Below are 26,691 nucleotides of genomic sequence, written 5' to 3' on the forward strand. Positions count from 1 at the left end.
CGAGAGGGTCCGTTTCTGGATGATGTATCTAATATATTACTTCCCCCTACTTATACCTCCCGAGGAGATCACGAATGTAAAATTAGAGAGATTCTAGCGCGCACTGAGGCTTTCCGGCAGTCGTTCTTCCCGTGAACCATACGCGACAAACAGGAAAGGGAGGTAATGACAGTGGCACGTAAAGTGCCCTCCGCCACACATCGTTGGGTGGCTTGCGGAGTATAAATGTAGATGTAGAACAACTGATGCGTGTTCGAAGTGAAAAGTAATGTGCTTGGGCATGCAGAAAGGCAACAGATCGATACCAGGATAGGAATGAATGGAAGTAGGTTTACTAACAGCCTGTATTCGTTTCCGAAGCAGAGTTTGGAATGTAAACAAGCTTCAGTATCTAACCTATCACACTGACGGCGGAAATTGGGAATAGTCGAGTACACGATAGACTTTCTTTTGGATCTACAAGTTCCTGAAACTAGTTCGAAAATTAAACTGGACGTATGACGATTCGTAACTGTCTTAGTATGTTACCACCTTAATTTTTTGTAATTATTTTTCCTATGGCATTTTCTCACTATTTTTAATCCTATCATTTTTGTAATTTTACGTAGAGAATCTTAATGGGTGTGTTAGAGTTAACTATTTTTCTTAGAGAAAACTGCAGATGAATGCACACTGAGAAAGCTGTTGTCCGCCAGCAAGAAACGAGGTCGTAAATCTGTAATGGGTATTTTAAGAAATAAGCGTTTGATTTTCGTGTAACTTGCTTGAAAAGTAGTGAAACGGAGGTGGGAAATCCATAAAAAATACCTTCACACGTTAACACGTGAACACGTTGCATTGGTGAAGGGCGTTTTGATTTGGAAGGTTAGGGGCACTGTTTTGATCCAAAGGAACTGGTTTCAAATCCCCATTGGCTCAGCCAGATATCGAGATTTTGAAGTTTTATGGAATCCGTAAATGACATATGGTAACTGGCACGATGGTCAAGTTTTAAAACATTCGAATTATGATGGTTATTGTCCCCCTCGTCCTCTCTCCCCCCCCCCTCACCTTTCGTCTGCCCTTCTGTTACACGAGAGTGAGCCAGAGGACAGGTTAGCTAGGCTGGTCAGCCCGGAAGTGCACTTAGAATTTCCGCGGTTCACAGTTTTGTTTCTGCGATGCGTAGGAGTGCTACACTGAATTCGCAGGCCTGAAAATGTGCAGGAGGTATTTCACTAATCAGCTTGACATCCACAGAATCTTTGACAACAGCCGTGGGCTACGGTGTAGATAGGAGCTGGCAAGGGATTTTGAGGAATCACCTCAGGCAAAATTACACACGAAGTACTTAAATCGTGTGGCCGGAAGAACTTCTGAACAGTGTACTCGAGTAAACGACCACTCAACCACTGCACTGCTTTGGTTACCAATACTGCTTACCGAAATTGAAACTAATCTACGACTTTCAATGAGTGCGATAACTACAGAGATATCAGGGGCTGACTTACGTTGTATGCGGCGTGACAGCATATAGGCTAGTTGGCCGAGCGTCCGGCTGTGGCCCCGAGGACGCACCAGGCAAGAAGCGGCGTGGCGTGACCGGCGCAGCAGCTGCTCAGCCTGCGGCATCCGTCGCCCACCCGCTGCTGCGCCGATCAGCCGCTCTGACGTCACATCCTGCCGGCCACCGCGGCCTCCGCTATGTGCTATGACCCCCGGCCTCTGCCGGAGCTGCCACACATCGGAATGTGCAAATGTATGTAGCGAGTACCCACAAAACTCCATTCCTTTCCTCATCCAGCACATCCACCCGATAGAAGCAGTTTCTCCGCACCATCAGTTTATCACCTCAAAATTCAAGAACTCTTCAATGCACGTTTTATTCGCAAGGATCATGTCTCCATTCCCTTATGTGCACGTTGGTGAAGATTACTGTCTAACAGTAAATTACCTAGAAACATTTGTTTGCGCTTTCCAATGTGTACGACAAACATTCTCGACGTCTTTTACTTCTGGGAGGATCCATACTGTCATTTAGCGAACAAAATACGAACAACCAAACAGATCAGATATCACTGGACTGGCCTTCTTCGCAAATAGATTTCAACACTTCGTTCTTGGGGAATGAGATTTTCACTCTGCAGCGGAGTGTGCGCTGATATGAGACTTCCTGGCAGATTGAAACTGTGCCCGACCGAGACTCGAACTCGGGACCTTTGCCTTTCGCGGGCAAGTGCTCTACCATCTGAGCTACCGAAGCACGACTCACGCCCGGTCCTCACAGCTTTACTTCTGCCAGTATTTCGTCTCCTACCTTCCAAACTTTACAGAAGCTCTCCTGCGAACCTTGCAGGAGAGCTTCTGTAAAGTTTGGAAGGTAGGAGATATGCAAAGGCCTCATATTAACATTGTCACTATGTGTTCTGTTAGTTTTACCGGTATAAAGCAAAGTAACGATTCGTGTCGCCTTTAGCAGTCTTAAATTCCCTCATTACGGAGGGCACCCTAATTTTTGCGACGCCTGCTACGTTTACAATTCGTTTCAATCCAGGTCACTATGCAGCATCCAAATATATCTGGGCCATATTATAATAAGCCACCACCACCACCACCACCACCACCACCACCACCACCCCCCCCCCCCTCGTTGATTGGCACACTTTTCCCGTTCCTTCAGCTGTCTCGTGGTACGGGTTCAGCCCCGCTTGCTGCTCTAGTCACGCTGACCTCACGGTGTGTACCATCCAGCTTTCTGTGCACGGCTATGAAGTCTCTTGCAGCAGGCTTCCACATTTTCAGTCATTTCCAACGAATAGTTAATGTTGCTTTATCTCGTTCGTCCTTAAGTCTTGCAGAGCAGTATGTATCTCATACGGGGAGTCCTATGCACCATTCGCGAACTGTGTGGCGGGGGGTGGGGGTGGGGCGCTCTACTACTAATGTCATTAGCGCCCAATCACAAATGTAAGCGCACATACAATCCGGTAAAACTCAATGGGGGACACCAGAAAGTTCTTACAAAGACGCAGATAAAATAATTAAAAGAGATGTCTTTGGACAAGTCCGTCAAAGTAATAAAACGAAGAACACGAGCAGCTGCTCGAGCGTTATCAGCTAAAATTTCCTGTAAGGTAGATGGCAGAGACAGGACAACACGGGATTGATTAAAACGGGGATAAAAATAAAACATGGCGCACTGCGAGGCGGGGGTCACCGGATAGCAGGTAGCGGCGGCTAAACCGGAAATGCCCAATCCGCAACCTGGCCAAAATGACCTCTCGCTGAGATGGTCGGGAGGAGGTTGTCCAAGCTGTTGGGAACGGTTTTATGACCCAGAGCTTATTTTCTTGAAGTGACGACCACAAGTATCCCACCATAATGACAAGCCTCTTACAAACAACCCCACTAATGTCAGACGATGGGACACAAAGGGAGGCTGGCCGAGGCAGGAGGACTGCAGCCTTGGCCGCAGCATCAGCAGCCTCATTCCCAGGCACTCCTACATGGCCTGGAACCCACATAAAGCTAACAGGAGATCCATCAGCAGCAAAAGAATGGAGGGATTGCTGGATCCGTTGCACCAAGGGATGGACCGGATATGGAGCTCCAAGGCTCTGAAGAGCACTGAGTGAATCAGAGCAGAGTACATACGGAGAATGGCGGTGGCGGCGGACATACTGAACGGCCTGATAGAGAGCAAAAAGCTCGGCGGTAAAGCTGGAACACTGGTCGAGGAGCCGGTATTTAAAGGTGACGTCGCCGACGACACAGGCACAGTCGACACCATCGTCAGTTTTGGAGCCATCAGTGTAAATAAAGGTGTTACTGGCGAGTCGCGCACGAAGTTCGACAAAATGTGAACAATACACTGCATCCGGAGTACCTTCCTTCGGGAGCGAGCCGAGGTCAAGATGAATGAACTGGAGCCTGGAGCCAAGGTGGTGTCGGGCTTTCACCCCCTCTGAAGGTGATCAAGCGGTTCGACAGACAAATGTGTGACAACGGGGTGCGACCACAAAAAGACGGCGGGTGAGAGGGGAGGAAGCAGGAATGAGTCGCTGCCGGGAAGTTGGGAGCTGCCTGAGAAAGCAGCGAACACTGGGCGAGAGGAAATGAGGTGCGCCTCGCCAACGGTGCGTAGCCAAGGGTGCAGGAAATTAAGGGCCCAGCTCAAGGGGAACGGGCAGGGCCGCCATCAACACCTCCAGTACAAGCCGTTCGCTCCAGAGCACCGCACGCCAGGCTCACGCTGGCGATGGCTACGGGACACTCCGCGACCGGTCGAAACCAATCACGTCATGCTGTTTGCCTGCCGCTTCTCTACAGACAGATTCGAGTCAATAGCAAGTACCGTGGACACACACACACACACACACACACACACACACACACACACACACAGCGCGCCATGCCTACCAGCTATTCCTAAGTTTTTTTTTGTTTTTTTTTGGTTTTAGGGCGCAAAACTTCTATGGTCATTAGCGCCCAACCCGTGACTTAAGACAGTAAAAAACCGAAATTGAAAACCAGCAGCAATGGGAACAAAGTCATAAAATTGGAGAAACTAAAAATAGAAGGAATGCTTAAAAATCCACTACAGAAAGGGGGTAATATATTCCTAAGTTGTTTTCTCTTTCGCGAGAGTCAAAAGAGGCATGTAATGCAGTGCCACACATTTTAGCTCTCGGAATTTCTCTAGCTAATTTTAAGTGAAATTAGCATCTGACTTCATGTTATCACACCACTCAATTCGTGAAAACCATGTAACTGCATTTTTAATGCTTCCGATCATACCCAAAGCACAGTTGTACCTTTGCACTAGAAAATTTTCCAACGCTGTGCTTGCGCGTACTTTTCTGGAGCAAAAACAGTTACTCTGTATATATTCCGTTTTCTCTTAAAGCGGAACCTGGCTTACGTTTGGTTCCACCTTATACGGTTTTCACAATACATAGAACTGCCAGTTCATTGTTTGGAATCATAGCTTCCTGCAGTTCAATTTTAGAAACATGCACCTCATTGCCAAGTTTTACGTGGAAAGAAAAATATCAAAACGTGTGAAAATGCGGGTTTATCAAATAAGAGAACGAATCACTGGCTTTTACAGTTTCATTCAACACCGCGACAGTTTCAAGCATTTTAAATTTATGTAGTGATTAATGTGGTTTTCTACACCAAGCGTCGCACTTCCCACAGGACATTTTCCACCCAACAAAGCAAACTGCAAATTCCTCAAAAATATTCGGAGATATTCGTCACGTGCACCTACAGATGGGACCTCTACCTTCCGAATCTCTAGGGCAATGCATCCTAGTGGTTTGCATTAAGTCCGAAGATTCAGCACATGTTTCAAGCACGTTTATTCAAAGCCAAAACCTCTTACAATAACATCGTTAAGTGCTTTTGAAACCTACCACATAAAACACGAAATAGCACACTTTCTTGGGCGCTACAGTAATTGTGCGTTGGTTCTATGTACCGTGAAAATCTGAACCCTGATCAAACTGCCAAAATCAAACTTCTAACGGACACACAAAACCCTTTGTTCGTAGTTTCCTGTTGTGTGACTAGGCCATTAATGAAACGATATTTCTCACTCCTCGGCCTTAAATACACTGATCCTTTTTCACCAGTATCTCGTACGAAGCGTTTAGATGCAAGCCAATATTTCTGAACAGCGAAAATCTTTCTTGTTGCTGTATGGCCCTTCAATGCTACAGTTACAACCTGACACTTATTCAGTGTCTTCATGAACTACACCCTCCCTACACCTATGGAGTAACGTGCCTACATGTCAAAACCTCGCAGAATTTAACGATCTCCCGCGAACGCTTCAAGAAAATAGCAAGATATATTTGCTGTAAGAAATTTAAGGCATCCTCTTCAACCTTCGGCTAGCCTTAGCAAATTTAGCCCACTCTACGGCGTAATTTATTTTTCGGTGCTCTGTTCCTATGTGCATATCATGAATGCTTGATTAATAGCTTATTTCGGACGGCCTGCTTCCGTTTCTATATATTTATACCGAAATTAAGGGGGTGATTGAGGCAAGTTGACATCTTACGTCCACATATGTGGCTAGCGATTATATCCGAATGTCTTCAATGTAACAATTTTTAGTTTCTGGGCACGGACAAGATATTTACGTTCGAAATTTACTCTGCTTCTGACAATCTCGGCAACGGGTGACAAATGTGCAAAAGCTCGTTAAAACTGATTTTGCGATTAACGAATGTAAGCAAGGAGTTTTTATTTCTGCACCTAACAGCTCCCATGAAAACGCGTTAGATGCTTGAAAATCGAGCTGAAAAACCTTGCGTGACTTCTCTACAGAAATAACTGTCCACTGACTGCACCGCGTGATTCCTGTGTCACTACTGTCGAGGTGTCGAGTGTAGTAACCACCGCAGTCACACCGACCCATGTTATACGGCTGTAATCCTTGGAGGGCATGGAATTCCTTTGGCGTGATGCATACCCACAGGAGCACGTCACGCCACTCTGCTTTAAGCTGCAGAAACAGGTTACAATTCCCAGACCAGTTCCTTGGACGATGAGTAAATACTGCCGGAGCTGTGTCGAGACGCCGAGCTCATGCGTTAGGCGTAATAGCGTGAGTCAAGGAGTTGGGAGAAGCCGAATTCACACCACTGACGCAACAGATGCAAGCTGTGATAACGTGTAGTTATCTCCACGCACGCGGCGTACTTTAAACGAATGATTCGTTGACTTCTTGGAACAGTGACTAACGGCGGAGCTGCGACAGCATCTACATCCATACTCCGCAAGCCACCTGACGGTGTGTGGCGGAGGGTACCTTGAGTACCTCTATCGGTTCTCCCTTGTATTCCAGTCTCGTATTATTCGTGGAAAGAAAGATTGTCGGTATGCCTGTGTGGGCTCTAATCTCTATGATTTTATCATCATGATCTCTTCGCGAGATATACGTAGGAGGGAGCAATATACTGCTTGACTCCTCAGTGAAGGTATGTTCTCGAAACTTCAACAAAAGCCCGTACCGAGCTACTGAGCGTCTCTCTTGCAGAGTCTTCCACTGGAGTTTATCATCTCCGTAACGCTTTAGCGATTACTAAATGATCCTGTAACGAAGCGCGCTGCTCTCCGTTGGATCTTCTCTCTCTTCTATCAACCCTATCTGGTACGGATCCCATGCGTTATGTACACCGTGCAGGCAATATTTACTCCATTTAATTTCGATCCTTAGCCAAGTTATCGAAACTGCACGATATACACACAGCATACCGGACAAGCACATTACAGCAACCTGTGAGGAGTTTTCATTCTGCGCTGACTAAGGGAACTTTGAGCGGAAGTGGGCCCCTGTTGTCTGCTAATTGCCCCGGCGCCCCCTCCCCTTGGGGCGGCGGAACGAATGCTGACGACTAATGGGCGCACCCCGCCACCCACGCTGTCAAAGCCCGTTTCACATGAGCGACTTTCTGGTCAAAATCAGCTACACACGATAGGTGCGCGTCGTGCACTACAATTGTCTTGAGTGCAGTTCGAGTCTGCTGCAGACTGCAAACGTGCAGAGACTTGTGTCCAATTTAACATTTTCGCCGCTCTCATAGTAATGGATTTTGCGCTTTTATAATCTACTTTGTTTTATTTTCCGGTTTGCATAGACTGCATTAGGATTTGGTACTCTCAGTGTTCTACCAGAACACAGAAGTTCCACTGTTCACATTTTAGAATGTAAACACAAAGAAAGTTAACAGTTAAAAAGTCTACTTATTGAACATAAATAATTTTCAAGATTATTTTACACTGACGAAGTACAAATATGCTATCTACTGACTTCTACATGTTCCACTTCATGTACTCATACTGTGAGAAACCCAGAGTCACCCAGTTATTTTTACAATCCTCTAGTATCAGTCCATCTCCTCCACCCCCTCCCCTCTTTCCACTGATCTCCTCTGCCTTTATCCAAGTCTCCTCCCTCTATCCACTCTCCTGTGTCCACCTCCACCCCAGCCCCTAATGTCAGTCTCCACCACCCCTCTCTGTACATTACCTCCTGGCCCCCCTCTGTCTGTGTCCCTCTTCGCTGTCTGTCCATCTCTTCGTCCTCCCTTTTCTTTCCACTTTATCACGCTTATCCCTATATGAGACTTGTGGCTGTTACCCCCTACAGTACTTTTTTTCCAGATTGTGACTAATGTGAGTACCCTGTTTGAAATCGCTCCAGGTGTTTAGTACGAGCTTTTTACCGGAGGCTTTCCTCACATACGCGCATGTCATGTTTGACATTTAACATAGTTCACGCATATTTGACACTTTTCACCCGTATGTCTAACCAATTTCGCCCTACAGTTTCATTTATAGGCAGATTAATGTTTATGACGTATCGCCTGAACTAAGTGTCTTGTGATGTAATTTTTCTGGTATGTTCAGTGGCGTATGTGAATACTGTCTGCAGAATGTGTCAAGAATACAATTAGTAGTGAAGTAAAATTAAAACGTCACACTTCATGTAGCATGAGCTGCGAAAATTTAAGAACGTTTATCCTTTCATGATTTTGTGGGAATCGTCAGAGCGTCGTCACGCTCACCCCTTTGATAGGTTTTTACGCCCAAAACTATTCTTTCCAGACAGTAGATTTGTGCTAAGTTTGATTGACTATAGGAGGGGATGTGGAATATACATACGTACGTCCATTAATAAAACATGTATGGATTTTTCGAGAAAAATTTTGAACGCTCGAACGATATTTTCCCCTATGCTTTCAATTCAACTTAAGCAAATATACCAAATGACCTTGCTTAAGGAGGTTTGGAATTTTACTTTCGTCATTAACTATGTATACTGACGTTGCAAGTTTCTTAATCCGGTAATGTATTTGTATCATACAAGAACCCAATTTTCAGCGTTCATATTCCAAACTACACAGCAGGCAGCTCTCAAGCAATTTTAGCGCCGACGTGTAAACAACAACGACCACTCAGACGAGATTCAATTCAGCAGTAGTACGCCTAAGGCATTGCTGTAGACTCACTTGCCACGAGCAGTCTATTAAAACAAGTTGTGCAAAAAAGGCTTAACACTGTCTTCACACGGGAAGTGAAGGCCGCTGAACGTTATTTCTGGCGTGGATGGCCGGCGGTCAGAAACTATCACACGGGACGCTGTCGCTAACGAGATCTGACAACACACACTAACGGCAGTTTGATCCCCGTCTAGCGCGCTGACAGACTGGGGGTAGCTCAGTTTACTCATACCGAAAGTTGGCTTTGACTCTTAATGACGTGTGTAAGGTCATACTTGCGGAAACATAGCAGAATATTCGTTTATTTTGCTTCTATACTACCATCTGGAGAGCAGAATGTGGTAACAGACTGGTCTATTGCGTAGACAAATGCAGCCTGTGAGCGGGCAATTCTAACATCTGTTGCCGTGAGGCTACGTTTATTTTTTTATTGTGAAGCGTATATTACGCATCTTAGATTTTAATGAGTTTTGTGTGTCCGAAATCTGCGTGACGCGATGGGCCAAAGCGATGGTAGTTATTGCCCTACACTGAGTCCTTAATTTAATACGCTTGAAACAGCTGCATTAACTCCATCAGCTGCTCTCAAAGATCTGAAGAAAATACCTAAAAACTTCACGGACGTTATCAGTTGATTCGAACGTGCTTAAGACATCAGGGAATAACTTGTACTACAGTGTACATGGTACTACAGGGTAAAAACTGTAGGAAGACTGACGGATACATCCAGCAAATAATTGAGGATGCAAGTTGGAAGTGCTGCTGAGATGAAAATGCTGACACAGGAAAGAAACTCATGGCGGGCCGCATCAAACTAGCCAGAACGCTGATGACTAAGAAGCAACATTTGCACAGTTCTGTGCAATATTGAGCTTGCTACGCAGTATCATTGTCCTCTTCCTACTCTTCTGAACATTTGCGAGAATGGCTTCAGTCACTAAGAAACCATGTTGCACAAAAGACAACGAAACGAATGTCACCGGCCACAAGTGATCCGTGGTAACCCAACACCAGAGGTAGCAGAACAGTAGTGACCACAATATATGCTACGACAAAGTTAATTTTCAGTTTGGCTGTTGCTGTAATGTGTCACCGACGTGAAACCGACTTACTGTTTTTCTGACATTTGTTACAAATTATGCCAAAAATGACGCGCCTTTGACATGTATGTCAAATTTCTTGCAATCTAGGGTATGTGCCCTTTGAAGTTCTAATACAGAAACAACCGATCACGCCACTAGTTTTCTAAGCTGTATTCCAATATAGCGACTGATCAGTGACGTTTGATTTTTCATCGTAGCTGTTCACTAAATATGCAGAGATCTGTCAAACTGACTACGTCGTTTGTGTTTCGTAGCAAGCTACAGTAATTTGTCATCCATAATGCGATTTTCAGGGACGCATACACTTCACATCGTTTAAATTCTTGTCCTGTTGGAAGCAATCTTAAGTCGTTGGGGATGCTAACAGTGCTTTAAAATAGACCAGCTCAACGTCAGATATCTATACGAAAACATGGTAGCAAGAAAGAATGATTTAGAATCTGTACAGAGATCAAAAACACCGTTTTAACATATATTTCGTGTTAAACTGTCAAGTATTCCTTTAAAAGCACCTTTGATCGATCACACCGCGAACCGGAACTGCTGATAACATTTACCGTCGGTACACCGTAGCGTGATAAAGGAACTGTCTAGCCAGCACGCACTTGTTGCAATACCACCTAGTCTGGCGAATGTTGAGAGTTAATGCTGCTGGACAGAAGTTTAAATGCATTCCACTTAAAATATTGCCTTCATGCTTCCGTAAGCACTGCCGTTTAACCACACACGCCGTGACGCCAAAACAGGTCTGCAATGGACCGCCACAATGTGGATTTTAAGAGTAGGGTCAAGCCCTCTTAACTGTACGGAAGGGATTTGGGAGTCGTATGACCGTGGCCTCAACAACGCGACTCTTCCCGACTTACGAGCACGTGCGTCTATAGTGCATGCCGGGGTTTTGCGAGGGTCGTCGAAAGCTATTCACTCGTTACCATCAACTGAAAGTTGCATGCTGATGTGAGTCATCCACCGAATTTTAGCGGTCGGCGTCCGTGAAACAAGGAACAGAATTCCATTTCCTGTTCTGCCAACTATTTCTCCTAAGTGGAAGAACAGGAAGTGTGCATTCACTCTCGTGACTCCGAATGAGGACGTACTTAAGTAGCGGATCGAAATTTCGAGAAGTTGACTGCTACGAGAGGGGTGTACAGATTACATGTCCCTCTATACCGCATCCAATGAAGCCGTTTGAAGAAGACAAGGCAGCCCTTTAGCAAGGGGTGATCATGCACTGGTCTTTTTTTTAGTTTAGTATGTACTTCGACACTCCCAACGCAACACTGGAGTCTTTCCGCTAGAGTCCATCCACCAGCACGCTTAGTAACTATCAGGGAAAGTTTACACTGCATTCACATTCTTAACACCTTCTTCCAGCAGAGAAAAAAAAACGTGGAACAGTGGCCATTTACGTATCTGTCCTAACCTAATTTAGGATCACCGGGACCAACTGAACAGCCCGACCCAAAACTTTGACATACGAACTATTTGTTCCGTGTTTCGTTTGTAATATACGTTTAAAATGTGTGTACTCATTCTTTTACGTCAATTTATGTTCATAGAAATAGTGTTATTTTAGATCCATGTCAATACCAACATGGTCAGAAAGAGGAAAATTTTGTTCCGAGTTACTGTGTCGTCTCGCTACATCTCTTAGGGGTAGCTTAATCTCCCCGCGACGCTCAGTTGATAATATGAAGCGAAGCATGGAATCATCGTAAGCAGCTCTGAGAAGTTTAAAGTTTAAGATGTAAAAGAACTTAACAAAATTCCTTTAAATGCCTACATCGTGAACAAGTACCGAAATTAAAACACGACCACTCGTTTCAGTAGTCAATCTATCTTCAAATCTAACTTCTAAATATCTACACTAGCTAGGCAAAATGTTTTTGAAAAATTTTTAAATTTTAATAGTTTACGTACATTTTTTCTCCAAAAAAATTCAGCACTAATGTTTATGACATCAGGTTTCAGACACTGCATTACTAACAATTTCTCAGGCCAAAAACCAAGAGGACCATAATATCTCTTAGACTGACACGCTTTAGCCACTCAAGGATCCATGAGCACCATGCTTAATAGAAACCACATTTGTTAGATGGTTTACGGGATGCACAGTGTTATTTTTGAAGAAATTTTAGTTTACAATATTTTGTTTTGAGTAGTCAATTCCTTTTCTTTCTTTTTGTGGTTTACTAAATCCATGTAATGCTGTATATTGCTGATCTTTTTAGGTGCACGTACATTAAGCTGCACCGTCCGCCATATCACGATCTTATTTCGGATGCTTTTGTACAACCTCCATCGTTTTGGTCTTGTCTAGCTTTTCTACGTAAGATCTCATCCTTCGGCCGTCCCAGTAATGCCTTTAGGTTATTCTACCGCCCTTTCTTCTGTAGAGCACTCAAACATACGAGGGGCAGTCAATAAGCATTGCAACATTTTTTTTTGAAAGCAGGTTGTTTTTCAGGATCCAGTGTATTATTCCACTCTTGGCTAGAAAACCCTATATTTGAACAATCTCCATTCCATGCGGCGGCCTTATGAAATCTTTCTGCGAGGGCCTGTATGCCTGCATAGTATCACACTACTTTACGTCTGAGCTAACGTCGAAACATGCCTAAGAAGGTACGAGATCCGGGATGCAGGGTGCATGAGGAACAGTCCAATGAAGTTTTGTCAGCTCCTGTCGGGTGCGTAGACTTGTGGCCTTGCTCAGTGATGCAGCAGTTATTTTAAAATGTTGGTGGCGACTAACACGCTGATGCCCGTTTAATTTCCTGAGGTCAGCACAGTAAAATTCAGGGTTTATCACTGCACAGTGAGGGAAGACAGCAGTGTAACCTCCAGAGTCCCACAAGACAATTGCCACGACTTCATCGCTTAGAGAATGCCCCTCGTATTAACGTAATGGCATTCTTTCGCCGTTACACTTTCAGCGTGTTTACCACAGAAAAATTACTTTCACGTACGTAGTATGCTCCGCAAGCTACTGCACACAACATGGTGCATAATACTCGGTAGCATCATTAACGAATTTGTCTTGTCAGCCGAATCGCATATTAAGCAAAGGAAAAATGACTGCCCTGTACGTCCCCTAATCTATCTTCATCGCGTCAGCAACTGCTTCGCCCACGGGAGATCGTATTCGCGTACAAGAGACTCGCCTGCCAGAGTCGAGGTACTTCACGTGCGACGGCACGTGCGATGTCAGCCGACAGTAGCCGAGCTGCAGCTATTACGGCAGACCGGCCTTCCTGGTATCGCGTGCCCCGCTGCGCCTGCCAGGGTGGGCCGCCCGCACGGCAAGGCAGCCGGCTATCTGCGGGGCGCTGCCGCAGACACGCCGCGCGCATTAAAATACCTTCCCTGGAAAACGGGCCGCAGATACCGCCACCCGCCGCCGATATTTCCGGCAACACCGTGTCTGTGTCGACACGGCACTCCCCCAGCAGCCCCTCCTGTCGCATGCGCTCACGTGGTTGCCAACTGCTTCCCTTGCAGGTTATGCTGTACCAACTCACGTTGCCGACCCGTCTTTGCTACGGAAACTTCCAAGCTTGAACCATGAGAGTGACAGTTCCACAACAAAACACGCGAAGACTTAGTCGAGAAATACACGGAACGTAGTTCACACAGTTCAGAGAGATTAAAAATAATCTCACCCTCAACCAAACACCAGACAGCTATTGAAAAATCAGAATACCGGAATATTAGTAGCAGGTTCACAAATATATGAGAGCACCGAACGAGAACTACAGTATAATTCAGATATCCGCTTCAGTCGTATTAATTATTCAGGTGTATGATTTACTGTACACTACTGGCCATTAAAATTTCTACACCACGAAGATGACGTGCGTCAGACGCGAAATTTAACGGACAGGAAGAAGATGCGTGGTACGCAAATGATTGGCTTTTCAGAGCATTCACAAAAGGTTGGCGACGGTGGAGACGCCTACAACGCGCTGACATGATGAAAGTTTCCAACCGATTTCTCATACACAAACAGCAGTTGACCGGCGTTGCCTCGTGAAACGTTGTGGTGCCTCGTGTAAGGAGGAGAAATGCATACCATCACGTTTCCGACTTTGATAAAGGTCGGATTGTACCCTATCGCGACCGCGGTTTATCGTATCGCGACATTGCTGCTCGCGTTGGTCGAGATCCAATGACTGTTAGCAGAATATGGAATCGGTGGGTTCAGAAGGGTAATACGGAACGCCGTGCTGGATCCCAACGGCCTCTTATCACTAGCAGTCGAGATGACAGGCATCTTATCCGCATGGCTGTAACGGATCGTGCAGCCACGTCTCGATCCTTGAGTCAACAGATGGGGACGTTTGCAAGACAACAACCAACTGCACGAACAGTTCGACGACGTTTTCAGCAGCATGGACTATCATGCTCTGAGACCATGGCTGCGGTTAGCCTTGACGCTGCATCACAGACAGGAGCGCCTGCGATGGTGTACTCAACGACGAACCTGGTTGCGAGAATGGCAAAACGTCAGTTTTTCGGATGAATCCAGGTTCTGTTTACAGCATTATGGTCGCACCCGTGTTTGGTGACATCGAGGTGAACGCACATTGGAAGCGTGTATTCGTCATCGCCATACTGGCGTACCACCCGGCGTGATGGTATGGGGTGCCATTGGTTACACGTCTGTCACCTCTTGTTCGCACTGACGGCATTTTGAACAGTGGACGTTACATTTCAGATGTGTTACCACCCGTGGCTCTACCCCTCATACGATCTCTGCGAAACCCTACATTTCAGCAGGATAATGCACGACCGCATGTTGCAGGTCCTGTTCTATGTTCGATTGCTGCCCTGGCCAGCACATTCTCCAAATCTGTCACCAACTGAAAACGTCTGGTGAATGGTGGCCGAGCAACTGGCTCGTCACAATACGCCAGTCACTACTCTTGATGAACTGTGGCATCGTGTTGAAGCTGCATGGGCAGCTGTACCTGCACACGCCATCCAGGCTCTGACTCAATGCCCAAGCGTATGAAGGCAATTTTTACGGCGAGAGGTGGTTGTTCTGGGTACTGATTTCTCAGGATATATGCACCCAAATTGCGTGAAAATGTAATCACATGTCAGTTCTAGTACAGTATATTTGTCCAATGAATAATACCCGTTTATCATCTGCATTTCTTCTTGGTGTATCAATGTTAAAGGCCAGTAGTGTATTTGGTAATGCATAACAAGCGGTCGGGCCAGTCAGAAGTTGGCATTCATAACGTGCGGCTGCCCGACGGCGGACAGTTTCCGTCAATATGCAGTGATTTGGCGCTCTTACACTAACTGGCCCGATCGCATGTTGTGTTACCACACACAACTTCATACACCTGAAGAGATTTTAAAATCCCGAAATCCGTTGTTTGGATACATAATTAGTACGACTTAAGCAGATCTCTAATTATGATTCTCAGTTGTGGATGTTCTACATGCCAAATCTTGTGGTATACAGTATTGTTATCTAAATCCAGTAGCTTTTCCGTGGACGCAAGAACGCAGCTATTTACAAAATCGTTATCTTCCCTTCTGTTCGCCTTCCCTTGCGGTCCAGACCCCCGTCTCTCTCTCTCTCTCTCTCTCTCTCTCTCTCTCTCTCTCTCTCTGCCTGACGCTATGAATACTTAAGCAGCCGCCACTCTGCCTGGCGCCGTAATTAATCCTCCTCCTCGGGCCGGCACCAACTGCCGCAGGAAATTACTCATGATGACGCTATTGGACTTAACAAGGGGCGGCCACGGGATTCCAGCCACCCGAGTGCTTTATCTATGTGGAACTCCGTGCCTGAACAGTGCTTACATAGGCGTACTACCCAGACATGGGATAGTGTTCCAGAATTCGGCGGATGCAGTGTTCCATCGACTGTATCATTATGGACTGATATTTATGATGTCTTGCTCGAAAATTGATCTATCTCAAAATGAGCATAATTTTACGATATGAAGATGGCTCACGTAAGGATGAACGTACCAGTCTGTCCCAAAAGATCTCGTTGCAGTTGAGCCATTTTACAATACACCCTAGGAGGCAACCTGTAATTTATTAGTGTGCCATGTTACTTCAGTACACGTCCAGTGAGACGCGTTCTTACTGCCTTTCTAGGCGCTTCAGTCTGGAACCGCACGACCGCTACGGTCGCAGGTTCGAATCCTGCCTAGGGCATGGATGTATGTGATGTCCTTAGGTTAGTTAGGTTTAAGTACTAAGTTGTAGGTGACTGAACCTCAGCTGTCAAGTCCCATAGTGTTCAGAGCCATTTGAACCATTACTGCCTTTCGCGGAACGAAACTGCGCTGGATGAATCAAACAGACCAAAACTGCGAGTACCACTTTGTGCAGGACACAGGGATACAGGAAGGGCCAAAAAGTACGAGATAAATTTAAGAAACACCATTACTGCGGTTTCATCCCATACAAATACCCTAGCAATCATTCACACACATCAAGTAATGTGAAGCGGGATGTAAATTAAGAAATTTACTAGTGTACCCCTTGCTGTTACATTCGAGGATGGTGTATGAACAGAAAGGCTGTCTATATACCTCTGTATCACTACTCAACTTCTCTAGTTTCTTCATCACGGTCATTTATGGATGACGCAACAAACTTCTTGGCGTAATGGGAGTTTGCCCGCTGAACGTTTAATGTTAAGTTTGTAACTCACAACGTCTCTTGTGTTCCAGAGTGGTTTGGTTAGGCATTTCTGTACGCCCACAATTTCTGCACTGCACTCAAAAATAGCCACATTATCATAATCTTATTGTACATGTGTCCGATGATTGAAAGCCAGGGCGTTTTGGAAGATTGATGGTCATACCACGGTGGTACCAGAACTGCTGGGTGGTTTGAGGACTGGAAGTGCTATTTTCGTACCCGGCAGCAGGAGGGCGCGGAATTTCTCGGCACCCTTCAGGGTGCCTAATATAGCCTCGAAATGGCGTCCTGTCCTCCAGGCAAGGGGACGAAGCAGGAAGGAAGGGCCAAAAACGCGATTACTTCCGGTGTGAGACCCCATGACGATAGACACTTTCGCCAGCACCACCCCAGCGCACACGTGAGCCTGTATCTCGGCCGACACCCTTGTCAGGAAGGTATTCCACGTTCAACATGAGCTTCAGAATTCAACAATAAAACCTAGCCAGTCACAGAGCATAGCTGAACCATGTTGTTGGTAATGTAAGACCTGAGAAGTGATACTTCATCAAATTTTTCAACAAGCTGAGACAGTTGCACCTAGTATGGAACGAACAAACTGACAAGTACATGGTAACCGCCCTCCCCCGCTCAGCAAATACTGATTTAATTCAAGACTGGCGAAAAAATACATGACATTAACTGGAATAGCGTCTTCCTGCCAACCTATCATGTTCTTTTTTGCTGTGTGGCCAAGTGACTGCTACAGGAAGTCCAACACTCCCAACGTTTACCTTGCTTAACATTCGCTGTTACTTCAGATTTAGCTCAGTACAACATTCTGTACCTAAATATATGCCATTAAGTTGCTAGCATGCGAACGTTCAAGCTATCGTTTATACTCTTTAGACTTTAATGAATGTATTCAGATATGGCCCACTTCCTATTTCGGAAAATGTATTGGCGGTTAATTTGTGTATCTTCGTTTAATACGTCTGGTGAGTTACAGGGTTTTCCAGGTTGGCAGTAATCAGTAGAATATTTCTTCAAGTATTAAGTTGTACAACACCTTTCCAAATAATATCTAAAACATTATCTCCGATCAAAAACTACATATTATGCAAAATAAGAACGAAACATGTCACATGGTATGGAAACTGATATACTAAATCACTGTACACCAAACTATAACGCTATATTCCCAAGTGCAGACGTTGGCTAGCACGTCTAAAAATGAAGTTTCACGGCACTAATCACAAAAAAACGATGAAAAGCTCTACAAGCAGCAATAACAGCCTAAAAATTTATTAAACTTCTCGGCCAACAACTCATCCACGCACCAACAGCGAGACTAATATACAAGATTTTTCGTAAAATCGACTGTACATGTGAACGAGAAAGCTGTCAAACCCAACGTCTTGCTTTAACATTATAACGCTATACCAGGCATGGTTTTCTCTAACCGTCACCCTTCACTGTTACATTATCCTACACACTATGGGACGAAAGTACAGCTAGGATCATGACTAATGCCCGAGAACAGTTTACAATTCGTGTTCTATGGAAGTTTTATAGCGTAATACAGTCCGAACTGCTACATTTCGTGGTTAATTATATCTGGTCTACTTTGAAGTGTAATTTACGTTGCCGTTGTATAGCAGATTTTTACTACCGTAATTTTAAGTAACACTGTCAATGGGCAGATTTTAGTTGTTGACACTACACCCAGTCTTTTTGCTGATATGCTCCTGCCACCATCTCATTGATGCATAGATCAGTACAAACGAATGAATTACCCATAAAAATGAACCAGATTTACTCTTGTTCAGTATACAAAGGTTCGAATGATAAAAGACTTAAAGGATAATTTCAGCCTTTCTTTGCTTCATACGTGGAGTGTGCCATTTCCGTGCAACATCTGAAATAAAAGCAGTTCGTTTCTTACCCTGTATTTGGTAGCCTCGTAATTTCTGTGGAACAGAATCCCAAGGCGGGCCGCTAGCCAGACCTTAGCCACGGTCCAGGGAACTCCAGCTGCGCAGGCCGAGCTCGTACCGTTATCCCTCACAATGGCCCGCTGTCACCGGAGCACCGTTCGATGGCGAAGACATTCATCACGGTCACAGCCAACACGCTTAGTCTCAGTCGAATCCTTTGTGTGATATTTAACGAGTCTAATCTTAACCCTCAGTGAATCTTACACCAATTACGGTCTTCGGTAAATGCCAAATGTTTAAATCACGTTTTACGTCAAAATTGAAACAGTAATTTAAAAGGAGTTATGAATTTATTCTTGCGTATTCCTTGTGATGCAATATCACAAACCTACCCCTAAGATTCCCCTAGTAGTTAGCTCGTTAAAAGAGCCGTCCACAACCTCATCGCTCATTTGAACACTACACGTACTAGGCGTTGGAGGTGTTTCACCCTAGCCTACCTCCGACCTCTGAAGTAACCCAGCTACTTGCGTGATCTGCAGATCAACGCCGACTCCGACTCAGTGCAACATGGCTTATTTTACATTGCCAAATCGCGGACAGGTGAAACATGGGACTGAACCACAGACAAAGCCAGTTCCAATTTGCGTATACATACAAAATACCGTGTTTTATTTCAGAGAACTTTTCTCTCGCACCCAGTTTTGATGAATTCGTGCTGATAAAACTGGTTCCAAGAATTAACACTTCACAGAAGCCGAAAATTTCTGACTTGTGTACCATCGACGCGTAAACTATCTTTTACGTTCGCTGTAAACCAGTTTCATATTTATCTTTACTCCGAATCTGATATCTTCTGTGGTGCAGATAATCTGCTGCATTCGCTGTACTTCACATGAGTCACTTCCAGAGATCGTGAACACAATAGCTTATCAGCTCGCCTTATTTCACTGACTCCACATTCTTTGGCAAAGTGACAAGATAAATGCAGTATTTCCAGTTGTTGCTTTCAGTAAGTTTTGATATTCATCTCTATGCTAAGTAGACATTTTACATAGCTGATTCATTGTGTTTCCTGCGATGAGTCCGCTAGATAAAACTACGGTATTTTCTTTTGACAGATGAATTAGCTCAATTACGTTTCCCACGAGACCGTTTCAGTGATAAGGGTACTGTTATCGGCTGGTTACTGATGGGAGGTCCCAGGTTCGATTCCCAATGACCATCTGGAATTTTTCTGATACCAGCCTTGAACAGTGTCCATTCTGCCCCTTGAGGCAAAACAGTGAGTAAAAGCACTCCGTCTCCAGGTCAGGAGTGGACTACCGGGACCATCCGACCGCCGTGTCATCCTAAGTCGATGATGCGGATAGGAGGGGCGTGGGGTCAGCACACCGCTCTCCTCGTCGTTATGATGGTGTTCTTGACCGAAGCCGCTGCTATTCGGTCTAGTAGCTCCTCAATTTGCATCACGAGGCTGAGTACACCCCAAAAAAATGGCAACAGCGCATGGCGACCTGGATGGTCATCCATCCAAGTGCCGACCACGCCCGACAGCCCTTCGGTGATCTCACGGGAACCGGTGTATCCACAGTTGCAAAATTTTTGCCACTACATGTATGTTCCACCTGTATGACGCAGTAACGTTATTTGATAATTTTTAGAATTTGGTAGCAAACCTGTCAAATCTCTTCCTACCCAGCCAAGCAAACTTCAGATGCAGCTGGAAGCGAGAGCCTTCCTCAGGCGCAACATCGCCCTGCTTTCCGAACAGCCCCATAGTCCTAGACAGGTCGTGACCGCTTTAGATGTCCAGTGCAGCAGCTCTGCCAACCAGCGCGCGGAGTGCTGAACGCTGGGCTAAGAAGGAGCTTCCGTGCGCTAAGAGGATCTGTCCCGAAGCCGCCTCGTGTCTATCCCGCCGCTTTCTCTTAAGGCGGCTCTAACACATTTTAAAGACCGCGTTCATCAACGTCAAGCTTCTGAGCGAGAACCTTCTGATACTCCATTAAGTAGTCAAGGGTCAATCTAGACACCAGAGGGTCGGCATAAATTTTGTGACTAACGAGGAGCATTAATGGCAGAACCTGTCTAGACTCAAGATTTCCATTTTGGTTCGTAATATCAAACTCCAAGTTGGCTGCAATCTTGTGTAAGATTTTTATTCGACGGTTTATTTACCGGGAATCTAAGCAGTGACTCATCTGAATGAATGCTTCAAAAGAGATATCAAAGAACTTTCGGCAGTTGCGCTATCAAGACGTTCCAGCTCAGCTCATTTCTGCTTAGTCCAAGATAGTCAATGGAATTTAGTGTCCTGCCTGCAATAAATTCAGGGATTGAGTACTATGCTCGGGATGAACAAATTTCGGCAAGTAACTGACCATGGCGTATTTACCTGAGAATGCATGGGAACTTATTCTAGGTGCGTTGGAGATAGAGTCTCCAGTGAAATATTTGACTTCTGAGATTATCGACTAGAGGACCTCGGAAACAAAGCAAAAATTTTAATATAGTGAGGCTATTAATATTTTAAAATACAAGGAGAATATAGTATGTCCGAGTCTCGTTTCCTAACTTTGCTAAGATGCCACTTGCTTTCCCTTAAACTAGCTCTGATTATAGCCCTTGACTCCAGAAGCTTTACGAGTGGCCAGTCGCAATTTTTTGTCATTTAATGAACGGAAATGACTGAACGGCCTTGAAAATGACGCTGACGTATTGCAAATTTTCTTGGGTCTGTACTCTGTCCTTTATAATAGGGGAAGGGGGAATTACATCACTTTAGAGACTGAAAACTTGTTCAGGGCTGTCCCCACGTCCGCTGCTCGAGGCAGTTGGGTGCAGAATGAGATGTGACTGGCTAAGGATGAAACAAGCAATCGGCCGCGCCCTTTGGCAACGGCTTAGAGGAACCTAAGCGACGTAGGACGGAAAACTAATCTACATGGTAGTGCAGATCTTTCAACCCTGCTCTTCTGAAATGCTTCCTGAAATTACGTCAGTATGCCAGTACTAAATTGGCACCGAATTTGTAAGGTTTATCGTGCCAAATGTGTTGCTGGAACATCTACGCCAGAATTTACATCGGTAAGTACAGAAATACACTACTCAGTGGCGTTCACTTCCTTACGAATGACATTAGCAGCAATGCACAAGGAAGTAAATCGCCTGTGGGCTTTGACAGATTGCTGTATTCCATTCAGCTGAGATGATTGGCGGAACTTCGGAAAACTCAAATTTAGTCGTGCAGTTATCGAACCTAATAAAGGCCGTGTCTTTCGGTATCAGTTTGTCTGCTGAGGTTTTTTGTACCATTCTAAACACGACGCAACTGTGCCTTTTTCACATTCAAAAGACACGTCACAGCCAAATTATTCCTAGGTCAAGCCGCAAAAATGTAATTCTGAGCCACGTATTTATCCCTAAGCGACTATATGAATCCTGTGTGGCCAAGAAGTATTGTAGCGTTGGTAAGTTTCCATCAGGCAAATACGTTCCTCAAAACTTTGGAAAAATCTAGAGTACAATATAACGTCTTAATCTAACTTTGCAGCTGATGCACTTAAGCTCCGCGCTGACAAACCATATCCACATATACGCTAGAAGAAAAATAAGTTTCTGAACACAGTGAATCAGTTTAACACTTAGCGGAAGAACATTTCCCTCTTCCACAAGCTGAAATTTCTACTTCACGAAGTATACATGTATCAAAAAAAACATTCGTCTCAAAATAGACAACCAAATAACTGTTACACGTGAATAGTGAAACTATACCTCTTGGTTTACAGAATATTTAATTATCGCCCCACAGCAAGTGGGAACTTTATCAGCCCTGAGAGGGTATGCCACTTGTCAGAAGTGACGTATCGCTGTCCGTGGCATTCCAAATGACTCAGCCGAGCATGTTGATCGATCTCGAGGTCAAGCGCATCGGTTACATGGAGGCAAGTCCCCTATAGGACGCGGCCAGCCCAGTACCGGTTCTAACATGGCCCGAGGAATCCGTCACGGGCCGGAACTGCACCTCACTGCCACTAAATCGAGGTAATTATTCCTAGGTGGAAATTACTAATTGAAATGACGAACGTTGACCATGTAATTATCAAATATTCGATGCTTTGACATTATTGGTGTACCGTATGTTGCAAGCCACGCCCAGGAATCTACAATGAACAAGATTAGTTGGAATGGATATAATGACATCTTCACTGCTTTCAAAAACCATCTGAAACTCTACACTGCTTGTGATCCCTCCCATTACCTCACGCGGAATCTTTATTTTACCTTCAAGTAGGACATATTCATACGGGCCTTTAGTGTTCTGAAAACCCGAGACTTAAGAGCAGGAAACTTTCAAATACGCTGTGATTGAGCAGCTAGCAATCGGTATGGAACTATGATAGTCCCAGCCGGGAAAACTCGCCCGTATGATCTACTGAAGATTTTAAATACCTAGTTCACATGACTACTTTGGATCCCTATGACTACATAATTCCATGACCAGCTACGAACAACAGATCTGTAACCCAATTTTGATGTAATAAATACTTTCACATAACACTACAAACTTGTGATCTACTAACGGCTGCCGCTGCTGAGTTATAGCTTTCGATTCAAAGAGATAACTTGACTCTTTTGGAGCTAAATGCATCAAGAAAGCTCAATAACAAACTTAAGTCGCTGAAATTCCACGAAATGTAGAAGCCCGCTCCATACTGCGTGCCACATCCGCTATTTCTCCTCCAAACTTCTGAACGACGCGAGCTTATGTGTTGACTAACAGTAACTTCAGTTATGGGGCACTGTGTTGCACGCAACGTTTGCACGCACTCGGACCGCACAAGCCGGCTAGTGTAAAACCCGTATCAACTGCCCGATTCGACGTGCTCGCACTGGTCCGAAGTGGAAGAGTGCTACAGTTCACACGATTGTTCCTCTTTCCCCAAACGGGCTGTCATACTGGTTGCCACCTCTGCATCTCGCAGGCGCTCTAACTCCGGCGTCGACAGCACGTATGTTTACGAGTATGCAGCTCTCGGCTAACCAATAAACAAGCTCCTTTAGTTTACGGTCTAGACATATGAAAATGTTGAACAAAGAGTGGATGAAGTCTTTAGCAGTAAATCTTATAGTCAGTGTCAGGTGATGTGCTGTCACATCTATCCACCAACGTTTAAAAGCATTTTCGACTACAAAAATTACGACTGCAAAACAAAGCAGTAGGACTGACTAGGATTTCCAAATAAGGTATCTACTGTTCTGGTAAAAAAGCTTTCGTGCTGAGCGGTAGCTAATGTAAAAAATTTCAAGTAAGCATCTGCATGGCAGAATTGCTTAATCCAGCTTCTTTCAACAGCCTAGTTGAAACTTTGTACCAATGAAACATTCCACTAGCTCTGATAAGAGCTACCGGTCGCCAAGCCCTTAGGCGGACGGTGGACTGTGAACGGTCGCTTAAGCAGATTCGAAGGAAGAAAAAAAAAACCTGAGGCCTGAAAACAGGAGTCTTTGTCAAACAAGCTGCATTAATACCACTGCGGGGCGCTTAAAGAAAGGAAATATTAACTGAAGTGGGTAGGGGAGGGCATATGCATTCACTTAACAGGCAGAGTTCTTCCCGTTCCATCAGTGGATGGGGCACTGGAAGAAGAAATTTAATGTAGCCATTCCAGAACCGGAGAAACACGACTGACAGGGTAGATAAAATTCATCTTCGGATCCTGAGCCTAATACCTTATAAATCAGGCCTGAAGATTTAATTGGCTATACTGCAAATTACCAACGAAGTGCATTATCTTTAATTGGATGCTGCACAATCCCGATATTTTTGGAATTTTAGTTTACATTCAGTAGCACTCAGCTACACCAGGAGACCATCAAACAGAACAGCAAAATGTTTTCCGGAACGCTAGGGCGCATGAAGCGGTGGCAACTCACCTCGTATTTGATTCCGGCGAGCCGCAGCCACGTCTCTACTTTGAGGCAGTAGGGCGACAGCGAGGGGATGAGCGGCGTGCGGGAGAACTGGTACAGGTAGACGACGTCCTTCTCGAAGTTGGCCTTGTGCACCGCGGGCGCGGGCTTGGCGGGCGCCGGCGCCGTCTGTTGGCCAGCAGATTCTTGCTGCTGCTGCTCGGCCTGCTTGTTCGAGTCGGCCGCCCCCGTCTCCTGCTTCTCCGGTTTGTCCTGCTGCTCCTTTTCGCCCGTGGTGTCCGCGGGGGCCTTGTTCTCGTCGCTCGCCATCACGGGGCTTCCTGCGGCTACCGTGGTGGAACGCTGGGGCTGCGCGCTTCGCTGCGACAACTGCTGGCTCACTGCCTGCTTGCTGGACGGTGCTCCGCTGCGCTGCGTGTCCACCACTTAGTCGTTGTGAGCGGGGCGGCTCGAGCACTGAGCGCGAAGCCGCCGGGCCCGCGACGCTCGCCCGAGCGCGCGCCGAGCGGCCGTGACGTCAGGCGGAAACAGCCGAACGCCGGTGCACGCGCACCGGAAGTCTGGGCACGGCCCCGCCCGTGCTGCCGGCTACACGCCGCGCGGCGCCGCCACAGCCCCGCCTGCCACCCCGACCGTCGCGGCATGGGGCTTGTCGGCTTCCCTAGCAGCCCTAAGACGCATTCCGGCCAATTCTTAGAATATTCGCATCGCTAATGATTTTATTTCTTGAGGCCCCTACACACACACACACACACACACACACACACACCAGTTTATCGGCTGACAGACCGACCAGCTTCGTGGCAGCCTACACACATTCCAACCGACTGCACTCAGTGATTACAGCACCGCCCTGATTCATCCATTCATTCTGTTTATGTTCTACGAGACCCCACTTAATTTTACACGAAAACAAAAACGGGAGTTTGCCTTGGCTGCGTTAGAGGTAACATGGCCAAAAAAGCCGAAAGAAACTAGTGGGCCGCGCGGGATTAGCCGAGCGGTTAAAGGCGCTGCAGTCATGCACTGTGCGGCTGGTCCCGGCAGAGGTTCGACTCCTCCCTCGGACATGGGTGTGTGTGTTTTAGGTTAAGTAGCGTGTAAGCTTAGGGACTGATGACCTTAGCAGTTAAGTCCCATAAGATTTCACACATATTTTGAACATTTTTTTGAAACCATTAGAGAAGGAAGTGGCTAATGCAAGGGAAGAAAGTCACACACGTTATGCTACTTAAGGAGCTGGGAGCCGATGATTTTCGTAATTATCTAAGAATGGACGACTCACGCATTTCGGAGCTGCTGGACATCAAACCATTCTTAACGAAAGATAAATACAGTCACGAGAGGGGCTGTAAGCTGCAAGGAGAGGCTATTAGCTATATTATGATTTCTAGCCACTGGCGTAAGTTAAGAGTTCCTCAGATTCAGTACTGTTGCATCCTCACAATTAAAACGATTCCTGAAATCTATAAAGTGATTTATAGTTGCCTGGGGAAATACACATTAGTATAGTAAAATACATAAAACAGAAGACATACACGTAAACGACATTAATTTATTTATGTACGTAGCATAAAAGATGTAAGACAGACCAAAACAAAAAAAAAAAAAATGCATACCTTAAGAGATATTAGAACTTGCTTAATAGAGGAGACATGTTTCGCATTAACGAAGATGAACAAGTGCTCATAGCTCCTCATTTAGGCATTTTTGAGCCCATGTTTGCTGGACATTTTTTCCTTGTTTTGGTCCATACTACCACCTCTGAAAGCTTACAATCCAAGCAACAACAGTACCAGTACATGTATTCCACAGTCAGAGGTATCACAATGGTTTTCGCTTGTGACTTTCGACTAGTTTCTTTCCTTTCCGGGTCTCTTACCTCAGATTGATACATTTACCCTGTATTTCAGGTTTTAGGTTTTATTTCCGATACTTATCAGAAATGAAATCTTAATTCTGATACGTATCAGTTAAAACGCAAAAACCGAAATATAGACGGCCTATAGAGGTTTATTCGTAAAATATACTTGCTTCACTGGTATAAGTGTAAAAAAAAAGTCTAGC

The 26,691-nt window shown here is 45.4% G+C and overlaps 1 protein-coding gene across 1 annotated transcript in view; it reads right to left on the reverse strand.

Moving 5' to 3' along the window:
- The window catches only part of LOC126188043 (failed axon connections), a 151,130-nt gene extending 126,038 nt beyond the window's left edge, over positions 1-25,092 (reverse strand). The window contains exon 1 of the mRNA XM_049929476.1: positions 24,628-25,092. Within this exon, the coding sequence (XP_049785433.1) occupies positions 24,628-24,933 (306 nt within the window). The 5' untranslated portion in view covers positions 24,934-25,092. The remainder of the gene's footprint in view (positions 1-24,627) is intronic.
- Between the last annotated feature and the right edge of the window lie 1,599 nt (positions 25,093-26,691).

Source organism: Schistocerca cancellata, chromosome 1 (genome assembly GCF_023864275.1).
Source record: "Schistocerca cancellata isolate TAMUIC-IGC-003103 chromosome 1, iqSchCanc2.1, whole genome shotgun sequence".
Lineage (NCBI taxonomy): Eukaryota > Metazoa > Arthropoda > Insecta > Orthoptera > Acrididae > Schistocerca > Schistocerca cancellata.